General features: G+C 51.3%; 1 protein-coding gene across 2 annotated transcripts in view; it reads right to left on the bottom strand.

The window, feature by feature from the left end:
* Window positions 1-16,406, bottom strand: part of SH2B3 (SH2B adaptor protein 3) — a 40,095-nt gene that overhangs the window by 13,896 nt on the left and 9,793 nt on the right. For both annotated transcript variants that reach the window (XM_004379076.2, XM_023733799.1), the window contains exon 2: window positions 13,675-14,469. In XM_004379076.2, the coding sequence (XP_004379133.1) occupies window positions 13,675-14,442 (768 nt within the window). In that variant the 5' untranslated portion in view covers window positions 14,443-14,469. The remainder of the gene's footprint in view (window positions 1-13,674; window positions 14,470-16,406) is intronic.

Genomic DNA, 16,406 nt, shown 5'->3' on the forward strand with positions numbered 1-16,406 from the left:
TATGGTCCCTGGACAGCCTTATAACTCGGTACTGAAGTCACTCCTGAGGTTCACCCTTCAGCCAAAGATACAGCCCCATAAAACAAAAGACTAAAGGGGCACACCAGCCCAGGGGCAAGGACAAGAAGAAAGGAGGGGACAGGAAAGCTGCTAATGAGGAAACCAAGGTCGAGAAGGGGAGAGTGTTGACATGTCGTGGGGCTGGCAACCAGTGTCACAAAATGGTATTTGTACTGTTTAATGAGAAACTAGTTTGCTCTGTAAATCTTCATCCAAAGTACAATTAAAAAAAAAAAAAAAAACAAACCACAGAAATCACACGAGCCATCAGCTGGATTAAATAATTACAAGTGTAAAATGAAACCAAGGCAGGACTGGAATAAAACCAAAGTATTTCTCTGATCCTGGGGGTGGGGGGAGGCCTTTCTAAGCATAAAAAGCACAGAATAAAACCATAAAGGAAAAGATCACTGCACTTGACGGCCTAGAACTTAAAAACTGCCATATGCCCAGAAACCTGGGTACAAAACTGAAATGTCAAATGGCAGATGAGGGAAAGACCTGCAACATGTGACAGAGGCCTAGCACCCATTCCATGTAAAGAGCTCTTGCAAATCAACAAGAAAAGAGAAGAGCGTGTAAGAGAAATACATGCAGTGTAAATGACCTGATGCCTTGCAGAAAGTCTGTATGACCACGAAACCTAAGAGACACTGTCAAAGTTCACACAGGCAGAAAGATTAGTGGTTGCAGGGGATGAGAGGAAGGGCGAACTGGATGGGACTGGGTGCTAATAGGTTTGGGGTTTCTTTCTGGGGTGATGGTCGCACAAAACAGTGGATACAGTAAACTATACCTCTGAATTGTGTACACTTTTAAATTCTAAATTGGATGTTATGTGAATTATGTCTCAATTTTTAAAAGAAAGAAATGGTCAATCCTACGCAGGATAAGGCAGGACAAGATAACTAACCACTTTTCACTGAGAAGTTGGCAAAGGCCTTAAAAATAATCCCTACTGGTGGGACCACTATACTAGTGACACTATCCCAGTGATGAGAAGGTAAGAGGGTACAGGCTTTCTGGAAGGCTGTGTGAAAAGGATGCATCAGAAACATTAGACATGGCTACTAAGTCCATGAAAAGATGCTCAACATGGTTAGTCAACAGAGAATTACAAATCAAAACCACAATGAGACACCACTTCACACCCACTAAGATAGCTACGGTTTTTTAAAGCACGGAAAATAACAAGTGTTGTCGAGGGTAGACAGAAATAGGAACCGTCACACATTGCTGGAGGGAACGTAGGACAGTGCAGCCACTGTGGAAAACACTCAGGCAGTTCCTCAAACGATGAAATACAGAGTTACCATATGACTCAGCAATTCCACTCCTAGGTGGGGACCCAAGAAAAATGAAACCATGTGTCCACGCAAAAACGTCTACCCGAATGTTGCCAACAGCATTATTCATAAGAGCCAAAAAGTGGGCACAACACAAGTTTCCATCAACTGATGACAAAATGTGGTATGACCATACAATGAAATACTATTCAGCTATAAAAAGGAATGAAGTCCTGATCCATGCTATAACATGAATGAACCTTGAAAACATTATACTGAGTAAAAGAAGCCAGTCTCAAAAGGCCATGTATTGTATGATTCCATTTACATGAAATGTCCAGATCCATAGTCACAAAGAGTAGATCAAAGACTGTCAGGGCCTGGGGGACAGGGGAATGGGGAGTGACTGCTAGTGGGTACAAGGTTTCTTTCTGACACGCTGAAGATGTTCTAAAAGTAGATCGTGGTGCTCACTGCACAACTCTGTAAATCAAAATCTTTGAACTGTACACTGTAAACGAGTGAACTTTATGGTATATAATACTATCTTAATAAAGGTGTTAAAAAGAGAGAGAGCGTTTTAGAGGCACACATGAACCCTTCGACCCAGCACGTCCCCTTCTAGGAATTCAAGCGAAGGAAATAATCAGAGAGAGGCACCAAGATTTATGTGCAAGACACTCGTCACGGATTATCTATACAAGCAAAAAAGTCAGAAATGACCAAGATAGGGGTCTAGACAATGACGGGACTAGAGAAATATCATCATGGCATGGAATACTGTGCAGTTAGCTTAAGGAAAAAAGGCGTTCTTGAAGAATATTTAAGATACTGAAAAATGTTCAAAATTTGTTAAGGCACAAAAGCAGGTAACGAAACAGTCTGGGATTTTTGTCCGGAAGTTCACAGCTGTTTCTAGAGCGTCTAAGCAAATGCCTGGCACACAGTCCAGGCTTCAGAGCTCATTGGAATCGCCATTTTGGGGAGAAAAGCTAGATAAAGAAATTCACGGAAGAAAAGATTACAAAGCCATCTGCCAAAATGGAGAGGCCGGTTCTCTCTGGACAGTGGGATTTTGGGTGGTTGATTTTCTATCATTTCTAGCATGAGGTTTTTTTTTGTTAAATTGTTGTAAATATATATATAACACAATTATTTGCCAATTCAATTTTTCAGGTATACAATTCAGTGATACCAATTTCATTAACCATATGTGACTACCAACCATAATCGCTGCCACACTCCCATCACCATAAATACTCACGAAACAAAAACTCCCCCTTTCCCCTTCCTTCTCCTCCCCTCCAACAGCTAATAAACTTAGGTCTTACACAGTTGCCTATTCTTGTTACTTCAGGTAAGATCATACAATATTTGTCCTTTTGTAATCGACTTATTTCACTGAGCATAAGGTTTCTGAGGTTCATCCATGTGGCAGCACAGATCAAGACTTCATTTCCTTCTGCCATGAGCTTTGTTCACTGAAGAGACAAAAAAGCATTAGGGACTCAAGCTGGAGGCCCTCAGCAAGCTGAGCTGGTTTCCTAGATTACACAAAGCCTTTAGAGGAGATGAAGCAGAGCCCCTAGCCCCGAGGGTACCCCGGAGAGAGGCCTGCCTCAAGTTGGGCCTATAATGGAAGGACCCCAGGAGGAGCCACAGGGAAGGAGGGTCCCAGGCCCAGTGGCTGGTGCTACTATTGCCGTGTATGCAGTCACCCAGTGGTAACCAAGGCTGAGCACTCAGCAGGACCAGCGGCCCGAGGAAAGCAGTGACCTCCTCCCCAGCTCAGAGGGGAGATAGGAAAAAGGGGCATGGGGCCCCAAAAGGAAGCTGAGGTAGCCACTCCTGCCTTGGAGGAGGAAGCCCCCTCCCCCATTGAGGGCTACCAGTTCAGAACACGGAGACCTCTTTCTACCTCTTTCTGTGCACTTTGGTTTCCTTTTTCCATTCACAAAGGAGTGGGTGGGGGATTTCCAGCTGTACCCAGTCCAGGCTGTTGTGAGTGTGGCGGGGTGTGTGTGTGGCGGTGGGGGGTTGTTGCATACAGTTGTGGGGGGGGGGCGCAGGAAGCCCCTCGAGTTCCTCAGGGTGGGACCACGTCATGCCAGGCCCTCCCTGGGCCTGTCTGGCTCATAACCACGCTGCGAGGCAAGTACTGGCTTCCTCCCTCATCCAGAATGGGAAACCGAAGCTTAGAGAGGTCAAGCCTTCTGCCGAGAGCCACACAGCAAGGACACAAGGCAAGGCAGATGGAATCCAAGCCTGTCTGTCCATCCTTCTCCAGTGCCCACCCCTTCATCCTCTGATCTTGGACCCTGACCCCAGTCCCAGAGCCACAACAATGGTCTTATCCCAGTAACTGCCCCCCGCCGCAAAAAAAAAACTCTAAACAAAACAAAAACAGAAATACAAGACAACCAACTTCCAAGAAGCCAGTGAGGCAAACAGGCTGCTGGGGGCAGGGGTGGAAACCACCCCCCGAGGCACACGGCAGGCGACAAGGAATTAACCTCGATAACCACCCTCCCCGCTGGATTTGGGGGCGCTTTCTAGTTTGTGGATTCCTAGAATTTGAGCTGAAGGAAGCACAGAGATATCATCAGCCGAGGTTGCAGTGTGGTCGGGAGTTCCTTCTAAGCGGCAGAGCGCTTTTTAAAAGCGAGCTGACGGAACCGCAATACAGGGCAGGGGGGTGGCTCTGTGTGCAGCTGGGTCCCCAAGGGAGCCCTGCCCGCCACCCTCCCTCCCTCCCCCCACCCGCCCTCAGCCCAGATCAAGCTCCTTGGTTGCCCCTGTCACAGCTCAGGGCAGGTGGGGACCAGCCGGGTCACACAGCAGCCCAGGGCAGTGCGAGGAGGGAACCTCACCTTCACTCCAGGCCCTCTGCCCCTAGTCTGCTCGAGAGGGTGAGCTCGGGGCCGCTGGGGCCCCAAACTGTATCTCCCCATTGGGCATCTGGGTTCTGCCCAGGTGGAAGGGGGCAGTGGCTGGCTAAGGGAGTGGGCATTTTCTCTGTGGGGATGTGTTGGGACCTAAATATAAGCCCCTTCCCCCTGGTGAGGCCTGGCCACCCACGCCAGGCTCCATTCTTCTCTGTGTGGCCTTGGGCAAGTCTCTCTACCTCTCTGTGCCTCAGATTCCTCACCTGTGAGATGGTTTCATAACTGTCCCCATCTCGGAGGTTGTGGCGAAGATGCCATGGGATGGGCCAAGTGCCAGGCCTGCCACATTGAAAACTACTCATTAAAACAGAACGACGGCTGTGCAGCTCAGCTCAGCTCAGCCGGGCACTGACAAGCACAGAGCCTCCAGGCCTTTCTCAGACAGAGCTCAGGCAGGCTGTCATCCAGCTGCTCTGGTCTGAGGACACAGAGGCCCAGGGAGGGCAGGCCACCTTTCCCAAGGTCACACAGCTCGCTCACTAGGAGCCAAGGCCGGACTCAAACCCAGGTCTGCCAGCCTGAGGAGTCGGCCCCCACCCCACCCAGCCGCTTCCTGCCCGGCCCTCTCCCCCCGCCTCTCCCCACTCCTGCCTCTGAGAGGAAACCACCGGGCCCCCCGGCGGACGTCCCTTTCTTTCTGCTTCCTCTTTCCCACATGAGGCGGCACTCTGCAGCCCCGGCCCCGCTCCAGGCTTAGGACCCCAGGGCCACGTCCCAGCTCCTTTCGCTTCTCTGGGCCTCAGTTTCCTCATCTGTAAAGTGAGTGCACTGGCAGTATCAGCCTTGAAGGATGGTGAGTACTAAATGGGCTGACAAGGGTCCTGTGCCTGGCACAGAACCCCACCCGTAGGAAGTGCTCAGGAAAGGCGCACCCATTTATCAGCCAGGCATTCATAAGTACCTACTGCATGCATAGGCCAGACATCATGCTCACCCACCCATTCAGTGCTTACTGTATACACAGCCTCCCCTACCTGGCCACAATCCCATGGACAGGTACCATGACCATCCCCATTTTACAGACAAGGAAACTAAGGCCAGGTCACTTGCACAAGGACACCTGGCTTAGAAGGGGCAGAGTGGGGATGGCTCTGAGCCACATCTGCCCACTGGGACCCAGCTGCCCACTGTCGGAGCCTCACCCAGCCCGTCTGTCCGCTCCAGACCAGACCCCCTCCTCCTAAGGGGACTCGAAGCCTCAGTGTAGGCCAAGCTTCCCAAGGCACTGCCACCTCCTCTCCAGGGCCAGTGGCACAGGACACTGACGGGGCACTCTGGGTCCACCGAGTCCCACGTACCAGATGAGGGCCACTGCCAGCACCCCTAGGCTTCAGTGTCCCCATCTGTCAAACAGTGGCACTGAACAAGATGGCCTCAAGGAGCCTTCCCAGGTCCGACAGCCCAAAACAGGCAGGGCCACTGGTAAACACCACCACCCATAATAATGGCCGCCATCCTTGAGGACTTCCCAGGCATCAGGGGCAGCCGAATGCCAGGTTCCAATCCCATCTTGACCCCTTGAAAGCCATGTGACCTTGGGCAAGTCACTTACCTCCCTGGGCCTCAGTTTCCCCATCTGTGAAATGGGGTAATCACGGGGCTGCTGTGAAGATTTAAAGCACTAGAGCCTGGTATGTCTGAGCACCCCCAATAAATGCTGGCCAGAAAGGCAGTTCAACAGTATAGACTCCAGCTTCCTTGGTGAAAGCAAAGTGGGCTTAAAGCACTTACTGATGAAGATCAAAGACTGCAGTCTTCAGTGTGGATTACACGTCAACATAAGGACAACAAAAATCCTCACAACTGGACCAGTAAGCAACATCATGATAAATGGAGAAAAGATTGAACTTGTCAAGGATGTCATTTTACTTGGATCCACAATCAACGCCCATGGAAGTAGCAGTCAAGGAATCAAATGACATATTGCATTGGGCAAATCTGCTGCAAAAGACCTCTTTAAAGCGTTAAAAGCAAAGATGTCACCTTGAGGACTAAGGTGCACCTGACCCAGGCCACGGTGTTTTCAATCGCCTCATATGCATGTGAAAGCTGGACAATGAATAAGGAAGACCGAAAAAGGACTGACGCCTTTGAATTATGGTGTTAGTAATGAATATTGAATATACCATGCACTGCCAAAAGAACGAACAAATCTGTCTTGGAAGAAGTACAACCAGCATGCTCCTTAGAAACAAGGATGGCGAGTCTATGTCTCACATACTTTAGACGTTATCAGGAGGGATCAGTTCCTGGAGAAGGACATCAAGCTTGGCAAAGTAGGTCAGTGAAAAAGAGGAAGACTGTCAACAGGATGGATTGACACAGTGGCTGCAAGGATGGGCTCAGGTATAACAACGATCATGAGGATGGCGCAGGACTGGGCAGTGTTTCGTTCTGTTGTGCGTGTGGATGCTATGAGCTGGAACTGACTCAACAACAAGAAGACTCCATCACCCTGCTGTACAGATGAAAACCCAGGCTCGGTCCTTAGACCCACCAGGGCTGGCAGGGCTTTGAGACCACCTCGGCTAACCCAATCGTCAGCATATGGGGAAACTGAGGCCCAGAAGGGTGAGGGGTTGGCCCAGAGGCCACAACAAGCCCTGTTAGTGCTCTGTTTGAAAGCAGACCCCCAGGTCCCAAGGGGCTCTGCCCAAGGCCGGCCACCCTCCCTCTCCTCCCCTCACCCTTGGCCCAGCAGCTGCTCTGCTTCCTTCCTAGTCTCCCTGAAGCCACCCCCTTGCAGGCCCCCCACCCCGGAAGCTCAGGTAGAAGCCAGGCTGGGACCAACTGCAGGATAACGCCGGCCCAGCACAGTCAGATCCTCTGATTTTTATAAGAAAAACCAGAAATCTGGATTTTATAGGAAATCTCTCCATTTTTTGTTTTTAAATATTGGCAACAAATTCCATTTTTGTTATCTTTCTTTAGCTGCCGGGTGAGATGGCCTGGCCCAGGGCTGCGCTCTGTAATCCAGCTCGAAGGAGACGGTTCAGGAGTGTGGCGGTAGCCTGGGCGTAAGGGACTCCTGGGACTGGCGGTCCAGTCTCCTCAGCTGCACAACCCTGAGCAGGTCCCTTGGCCTCTCCCAGCCTTGGTTTCTGCCTCTGTCAAATGGGCCATCGAGCTCTACCTCCTCACAGGATGAACTTGAGGCCTAGCATAGTAGGTTCTCACTCAAAGGAGTAAACCCACTGCTCCTCCGTCTGAGCCTGGGGCCCAGAAATGCCCAAATGGAGTGGGGGCTGCAGGACAAACGGACATGGTAGCAGCCAGAGGGTCTCTAGGAGAAGCACTGTAGCCTCTCTCATCATCCGCCTGGTTTCCTCTAGCCCACCCCCACTGCTGGGCAGCCCCAGGCAAGCGTCTCAGTCCCTCTGGGCCTACACTTGCTGATGGCTTCACCGCTCTTAGTGTAAAACCTAAAGCCCTCACCAAGGCCACCAAGGCCCCACCTACTCCAGCCCCACCACCTCTCAGACTGCGTCCCTCCTTGCTCACTCCACTCTGGCCACCAACCTCCTGGCAGTCCCAAACCCACCTGGCTCATGCCTACTGCAGGGCCTTTGCACCTGCCATTTCCTCAGCCCAGAACTCCTTACCCAGATCTTCCAGGGCTGGTACCTCCTTCCAAGGGACCTTCCTGATCACCCCTGGTGGAGGCCACCCCTCCCTCCTGCCCAGCACACAGTGGGAAGAAGGGTCTCCCACCTCCTGCCCACCTCCAGGGACCCCATCAAAACCAGAGAAGGCTGCAACTTCTCTGCCCAGCTCCTGGCCTTGGCAAACAGACACACGTGTGCTCCGGCCTCCTGACAGGCTCCATGACATCAACAACCTGGCTATGGCTCCGCTTAGACACCCCAGTAATGTGGGGCTGCCTCCCACCACAGCCCAGCCTGGCGGTGGCCATTATTATTATCATCATTACAGATGAGAAAACTCAGGCTCCAAGGGGAAAGTCCCACAGGCTGACACAGCTGGTTGGAGGTGTGGCTGGGCCCCATCCCCTGGTGAGTCTGTCCCTGAACCTCCCGGACACCTGGATGACCTCTGCTGGGCTGAGGCCCGCGGGACATTGCGGGCAGCTGCCCTCTCTGTTCTCGTCCTCCAAGCCCCTTCCTCTGCTCTGGGCTGCAGGGCCTTCCCCAGGCTCACCCTGGGGTTGTCTCTCCTTCCCCCCAGCAGCTGCCCTTCAAGTAACAGAGCTCAGTCTGAACCCCAAGCTCAAGCCCTCAACTGGTTTCCTTTTCCTTTGCTTAAAGCTGCTCTCACAGACAACACCAGGGTCAGAGGTCGGAGGTTGGCCACACACCTTGCAGACGCACTCAGCCTTGTGGTCCAGAGGCCGGATGCTCCCAATCACTAAGCGAAACGACATTCCTGCAGGAACAGCCCTGAGACCCCTCTGGGGCTGACCCGTCACACTGCAGCCAGGCACCCCACCACTCAGAGGAGCTAGTGGTGACCCCATCAGGGCTGCTCAGCTTGCAGGCAACGCCCCAGGCCCCACAGCTACCAGCAAGCCAAAGACAGAGCCCTAGCCAGCCTGGGCCGAGGGCTGAGCCTGGGCCCCACCATCAGGCTCCCAAAGATCAGGAGCCTCGATGGCGCCTGCAGATGCACAAACCATTGACTGGAAATGAATCTGTGTTCTCAGCCCAAGGTAACTGCCGCGACAACAAGGCCAGTAACATTTACCGGGTGTGTGACAGTGCCGAGCACTCGACAGATGTGCTCTACCAGTTAACACTCACAAAAACCAACCCCGGGAGCTGGGAACTAAGAGGAGCCCCATTTCACAAAGGAGGAAACTGAGGCTTCTTGCCTAAGGCTCCAGAGCTAGGAAAGAAGCACATTCACTATTCAAATCCAGATCTGTCAGACTCCCGACACACGGTTTCCCAAGATGGTTTGTTTGAAGCAGCCGCGGTTGTTTCTCAGAGCAAAATCTCACAGGGAACCCCACTCCATCACATAGAGAAGACCACGTGCTTGGGCCGTTATTTGCCTCTCATGGCTTCACAGACTCGAGACGTTTTATAAGTGATGAGAAAACAGTTTTTACCTCCACTTGAGTTTTTCTAACAGCTTCCCGTGGTGTTCGGAATAAAACGCTAACCGCTCACGGGTACCCTTGCCCGCATATACTCCCACTCCCCTTCTTCCCTCTATGTGCTCTGGCCACACTGGCCTCTTCTGCTGTTGTTCTTGTTCTTTCTTCAAAACACATTAAACTCTTTCCCACCTCAGGGCCTTTGCCCATGCTGTTCCCTGTGCCTTGGATTCCCAACAACTCTTACTTAGGGTGAAGATCTCAGCCCAAAAGTCACCTCAAGACTCACTATGAAGCTTTGGGAATTAAGAGAGAGTGGATTTAGGATAAAGGTGTCATTGCAATCCATTAGGGAAAAGCTGGTCACATCAACAAATGGTGCTAGAACAATGGGGGTATCCTCTGCAAAAGAAGAACGGTGACCTCCGAGCTCACACCATACACAAAAAACTAATTTGAGATGGATCACAGTCCAAAATGTGGAGGCCAGAACAATACAGCTTCTAGAAGAAAATACTTTCATGATGCTGGGTAGGCAGAGTTCTTTAACAGAACACAAAGAGCACCAACCGTGAAAAACTAGACTTCACAAAAATTAAGAACTCCTGCTCAACAAAACATGGCGACCCCATGTGTGTCAGAGCAGAACTGTGCTCCACAGGATTTTCAGTGGCTGATTTTTCAGAAGTAGATCGCTGGGCCTTTCTTCCAAGGCATGTTTGAGTGTACTTGAACCTCCAAACATTTGCACCACCCAGGGACTCCAAAGACCCCATTAAAGATGTAAAAAGCAGCCCACAGAGCAGAAGTCACCATACAAAGGAAGTGTATCCTGACTATATAAAAACTCCTACAAAACAACTGAAAAAAAGACAAACAACAGACAACTCAATAAAAATAGCAGGCACTTCACAAAAGAGTAAATTCCAATGGTCAATGAACAAATGAAAAGATGCTGAACCTCCGGAGTCGTCAGGGACACACACAATAAGGCCACGAGGAGACACCAGTCCACATCTACCAAAACCAAAAAAAACCAAGCCCACTGCCGTGGAGTTGATTCCGACTCATAGTGACCCTACAGGACTGAGTAGAACTGCCCCATAGGGTTTCCTAGGAGTGGCTGGTGGATTCGAACTGCCGACCTCTTGGTCAGCAGCCTTGGTTAGAGCTCTTAAGCACTGCACCACCAGGGTTCCCTACACCCACCAGCGGGGCTGAAATGAAAGACTCTCAGTACCCGGTGCTGGTGAAGACAGGGAACAGCTGGAGCCCTCTCGCATTGCTGGTGGGGAGACAAAACGGTGCAGACACTTTGAAAAACAGCTTGGCAGTTTCTTAGAAAGTCAAATACGCTACTACCATAATATGACCCAGCAATCCTACTTGTAGGAACCTACCCAAGAGAACTGTAAGCCTATGTCCACACAAAGACCCAGACACAAATTTCATAACAGCTTTGTTCATCATCGTCCCAAAGTAGAAACAACTCAAATACGTGTGGACAGGTGAATGGACAGCCCATCTGCACAATGGGATTGTTGTCGTCAGCTGCCGAGGAGTCAGCCACCGCTTCATGGCAACCCCACGCACAAGGAACAAAATGATGCCTGGTTCTGTGCCGTCCCCCATGGTCAGTTGTAGATCAGACCATTTGATCCACAGGGTTTTCGCTGGCTGATTTTGGGAAGTAGACTGCAAGGCCCTTCTTCCTAGTCCACCTTAGTCTGGAAGCTCTGCTGAAACCTGTTCAGCATCACAGCAACACGCAAGCCTCCAGTAATAGACGGGTGGTGGCTGCGCATGACATGCATTGGTCAGGAGTCGAACCTGGGTCTCCTGCATGGAAGGTGAAAACTCTATCCCTGAACCACCACTACCCTTGTACAGTAGACTATTCCTCGGCAACAAGAAGGAACAAACTATTGGTGTGCACAAGGATACCGAGGAATCTCAAAAACACACAGAGTGAAAGAAGCCAGGAATAAAGGGTGCCATGCTGTGATCCCATTTATACAAAATTCCAGGGCTTCCAACCTGTTCAAAATGGTTTAGTCATGGCTGTTGTAAACAAGGGCAGCGTATGCATTGCATAGCAACCAAATCTGTTATCTGTGGGATTCTGACCCAAGTAGGAAATAAAAAGCAGTGCCCACTCAAAAATGGCGGCCGACTACACCCCTTTGAATGTTTTAGGAGCCTCATGCAAGAGACTGGATTATTGGCAGGACTGTGGAGAGCAACAGGGAGCCCTAGTGGTGCAGTGGTTAAGAGCCTGGCTGCTAATCAAAAGGTCAGCAGTTCAAATCTACCAGCCACTCCTTGGAAACCCTATGGGGCAGTCCTACTGTCCTATAGGGTCGGTATGAGTCAAAATCGACTCGACGGCAACAGGTTTTGGTTTGGTGGAGACCAACACACATTTAAAGTGGTGCAGTCGGCCGCCATCTTTAGCAGGGCACTGCTGTTTGTTTCCTACTCAAGTCAAAATCCCACAGGCAACAGATTTGGTTGCTATGCAACACGTATGCTGCCCTTGTTTACGACAGCCATGACTGAACTGGTTCGAATCCCTGCTTCAAGAACAAGGAAATCTAACCCATGTGATAGGTGCTGGCATGTATGCTGGAGGGTGGGGTGCAGGGTACTGGCTTACAGGTCGCTGGAGGGAACCGTCTGAAGTGTGGGGTCCCTCAGGAATACGAACACGTAAATGTGCATTGAGCTGTGCTCTTAGGATGCACTTCAAGCACTTCAGGGCATGCATGTTACACCACAAAGAAGTTTAAAAAGAAGGTTACTCACACAAGAGGCTTCTCTGACAACACCTACCCCCAGCCAGATTGGGGCCCCTCGGTTATCCTCCCAGAGGCCTCTTGCTTTTCCTGGAGAGCACGTGTCACAATTTATAATCTCACATTTGTTTATGGGTTTATTCCTTCAATAGCCCCCACTAGAATGCCAGCTCTCCCCAGCTCCCAGCATGCACTGGGCACATAGTAGATGCTCATTAATATGTCGAACCAACGAATGAATGAATATCAGTCTCCTCCACCCAGACTGTGGGCCCCTCAGGGCTGGGATCACATCTGCTTTGCTCACACTCTAGCACAAGCCCCCAGCACACAGAAGGACCACAAAGAATAATCAGGCATTAAAGGAAAGGCCCATGATCCCATCAACTCAAGGCTGGAGAGTATCAGGTGTGTGGAATGCCCCGACCTTTCAACCTCAAGCCCAAGGTTGGAATTAAGTTGACTGCAAAGGAAAAGGGCATTTTTAAAACATGCAAGAAAATAAAATTTTGACAAAGCACGGGAGTGCGACGGAATTCCACGGCAGTTCTGAACCCACTAGGAAGACAACTCCTCTCTGTCGCAGTCCATTGGGTCAGGGTTTCCAAGGACCATGCACCAACCTGCCACTAGCCCACATGATGCCTGCGTACAAACCAAAAAGAACCCCTGGACATTCTACAAAATCCCTGACCAACACTCCCCCAAACTGTCAAGGCCATCAAAACCAAGGGAAGTCTGAGAGGCTGCCCCACACCAGAGGAGGCTAAGGAGATTTGACAACTAAATGTAGAGTGTCCTAGCTGGGATCCCAGGACAGAAAAAGGATGTTAGAGAAAAGCTAGTGAAATCTAATGTAGCCACGTTGGTTCCTCAGTAGTGACACATGTACTATGTTGCTGTTGCTGGCTGCCCTGGAGTCAATCATGACCGACAGTGACCCATGTGTGCAGAGAAGAACTGCTCCATAAGGTTTTCAAGGCTGTGATCTTTCGTTAGGAGATCTCCAGGCCTTTCTTTTGCGGCGCCTCTGGGTGGGTTTGAACCGGCAACTTTTTGGCTAGTAGTCGAGTGCTAACCATTTGAGCCACCCAACCAAAAACCAAACCCACTGTCCTCAAGTCAATGCCTACTCGTGGCGACCCTATAGGACAGGGTAGAACTGCCCCATAGGGCTTCCAAGGAGCAGCTGGTAGATTCAAACTGCTGACCTTTTGGTTAGAGCCAAGCTCTTAACCACTGCGCCACCAGGGTTCCTTGTGCCACCCTGGGGCTCCTAAATGTACCACAGCAACACAAAATGTTAACACTACGGGATGCTGAGTGAGTATATATGGGAACCCTCAGTATCATCGTACTATCTTTACAACTTTTCCATAAACCTACAATCAATATAAAATAATTTTTTAAAAAAGGTATACTGCCTATGGGCACTTTGTAGCCACCTGCTAGAAAGCTGGCACCCACCACACCCAAGCCATGCGGTGACAGGCGATGCATGCAGTGCGCAGGCTACATGCCAAGGCACTCACCTTGGGTGGGTCAAAGAGCTCCAACACGCGGTCGGAGCCACCGTCTGGGCCGCTCGCGCGCCTCAGGGCCAGCCGCCCGCGCTGCCAGCGCGCCCCACTGTCCATGGAGGCCTCGTCGGCCACGCTGTAGCGCAACGCCGCCTCCTTGACAGCCTCAGGCGGTGGCTCTCGGACCAGGCTCCAGGGCAGGAGCTTCCTGGCCAGACTAGGTCGTGCTGGGGCTTCACTCGCCTCGCCGGCAGCACAGGCTCCGGGGACTCCGGGCAGCTCCCCGGCTGAGCGGCGGCGGAAGATGTGGCGCAGGCTGCGGCGCAGCTGCTGGAGCGCGCAGGGCCCGGGCGGCCGCGGCGGGGCCAGGTCCTCGGAGCTGCGCGCCTTGGGCAGGGCGGGGGCGGTGGGGCGCGTGTTCGCCTCGGCAGGACGCGCCTCAGCTTTGGCCGGGGGCCCACGGCCCGTCTCGCGGTAGTCCCGTGCCGGGGGTCCGGGTGCGCGGCCCTCGCGCACCTCGCGGCAGAAGTAGCGCTGGAAGAGGTCGGTGAACTGCAGCGAGACCAGCTCGGCGCGCAGCGGCACGTGGTGCGGATGGTCGCGGGCGAAGAGCCAGTATTGCCGGGCTAGCTCACGGGCCGTGGCCACAGCATGCAGCTCGCAGAACTCGCTCCAGCCCCGGGGTGGCGGGGATGTTGCTGCCGTGGCCGAGGACACGCTGGCAGATGAAGCAGGGGACGTGGAGGAGGCCGAGGCAGGCTGCAGGGTGGGACCGTTCATGGTGGAGACCCAGGGGGAGCAGCCAGGCTGAAATACACAAGGGGGGTGTGGGGCAAGAGTGAGCACACAGAAAACAAATGGCTACTTAAAACAACAGCCAGCAGCACATCGTCAAAAACGTAAAAACATAGATAATATCCAGTGCTTGTGAAGATGCGGTGAAATGGACACTCCCCTACCCTGTTGCTGGTACTGGAGAATAACTTGGCAGGATCTAGTGTAGACCCAATAACTCCACTTTTAAGCGCTCGATTCCACTATTAAATATTCTTGCTCATTTGCACAGAGAGGAATGTTTGAGAACATGCTTCACAGGCATTTCCTGGGCAGTGTTTATCACAGGAAAAGTTAGGTACAACCTAAAGGACTATCTGTAGGGGGCTAAAATAAACTGGTACACCTGTAGGAATATTCTGAATCAGCCGGAAAGGATATAGAAGGAAGACCAGTGCTACCACCTTGAAGAGATTTCCAACAGACTCTGTTAAGCAAGAAAGCAAACCACAAAACAATACAAGCTACATGTATATAAGTGTAAACACACACAATACTAAACTGCCAATTTTTATGTGCAGATAAATGTACATAAGTATATTTAAATACAGGCTAGAAAGGTCTGGTTGGTGCAAACCCATACAGAAATAGCGGTGACCTCTGGGGAGGAACCAGAGTTGGGGTGCAGGGGAAAGTAACCAAGGAGGCCTGTTAACTACTTCTCCCTAGAAAATACAGTTAAGAACAGGGATTCTGGGGCCTGGGTTCAAATCCCAGCACCACCACTTACTAGAGAGTGACCTTGGGCGAGTTACTTAATTTCTCTCGGCCTTAGTTTCCCCACCTGCAAAATGGGGATCATAATCGTACTATCTGATAGAGTGTTATGAGGATTAATACATGTAAAGGCTTTAGAACCTAGTAAATGTTTAATAAAAGCCAGCTGTTGTTCTCGTGGAATCCATGCGTGGTGGTGCAAGTGGTCAAAGCGCTCAGTTGCTAACCAAAAGCTTAGAGGTTCAAGTCCACCCAGAGGTGCCTCAGAAGAAAGGGCTGGCAATCTGCTTCCAAAAAATCAGCCATTGAAAACTCCATGCGGAACAGTTCTACTTGGCCACACTTGGGGTCACCATGAGTCAGATTCGATGGCAACTCATTTTTTTGGGTTGTTACTGCTATTTAAATGTTACAAGAATATTATTTGTGCTAATAAAAATAAACAAATAAAAAGGAACATATTAACAAGGAAGTAGAAAAGATGTGGCAGTCTGCTTCTGTAAACATTACAGTTTTGGAAACTCTATGGGCAGTTCTATTCTGTCCTATAGGATTGCCATGAATTGGAATCGACTTGACGGCAGTGGGTTTGATTTGGATATTAACAAGAATCCCAAGAGGAACAAAGGTATTTCCTGCTCTGATGGGGGACTCTCAGGACGGGTGGAGGCCCTCGCCTGTCCATCTAACTGGGGCTCCCATCTCCTCCCACATCCTGCAGGTCCTTCCTCAGGCACAACATTGTCAAAATGGCACCAAAGCCCCCCCCGCCACCCCACACACACACTGCTGTCTGCGGTGCTGCATAGCTCTACCCCCCAGCACCTGCCTTCCTCCCTACTAAGCCTGGCCAGGCCTGGGCCCCCCTGGGGACCACATCTCTGTACCCGGCCTCCCCTTTGCCCACTCTTCAGGAAGGGACAAAGCCGGGCATACGAGGCCCTCCACCAGGGTACCGTGAGTGAACAGTGGCCTCTGGTCATCCTCCCTTGCTGGGAGGTGGCAGCAGTTAGGAGCACAGGCTGCAGAGCCACACGGGCCGCGGTGCAAATTCCAGCTCCGTCCATTCTCTCATTCACACACACCCCAAGTACTACTGAGGGCCTACTGTGTGCCAACGAGCCTGGGTGGCACAGGTGGTTTGCAACTGACTGCTAACCCAGAAAGGAACCCTGGTGGCACAGTGGTTAAGC

The sequence above is a fragment of the Trichechus manatus genome, unplaced genomic scaffold, assembly GCF_000243295.1.
Source record: "Trichechus manatus latirostris isolate Lorelei unplaced genomic scaffold, TriManLat1.0 scaffold00061, whole genome shotgun sequence".
Taxonomy (NCBI): domain Eukaryota; kingdom Metazoa; phylum Chordata; class Mammalia; order Sirenia; family Trichechidae; genus Trichechus; species Trichechus manatus.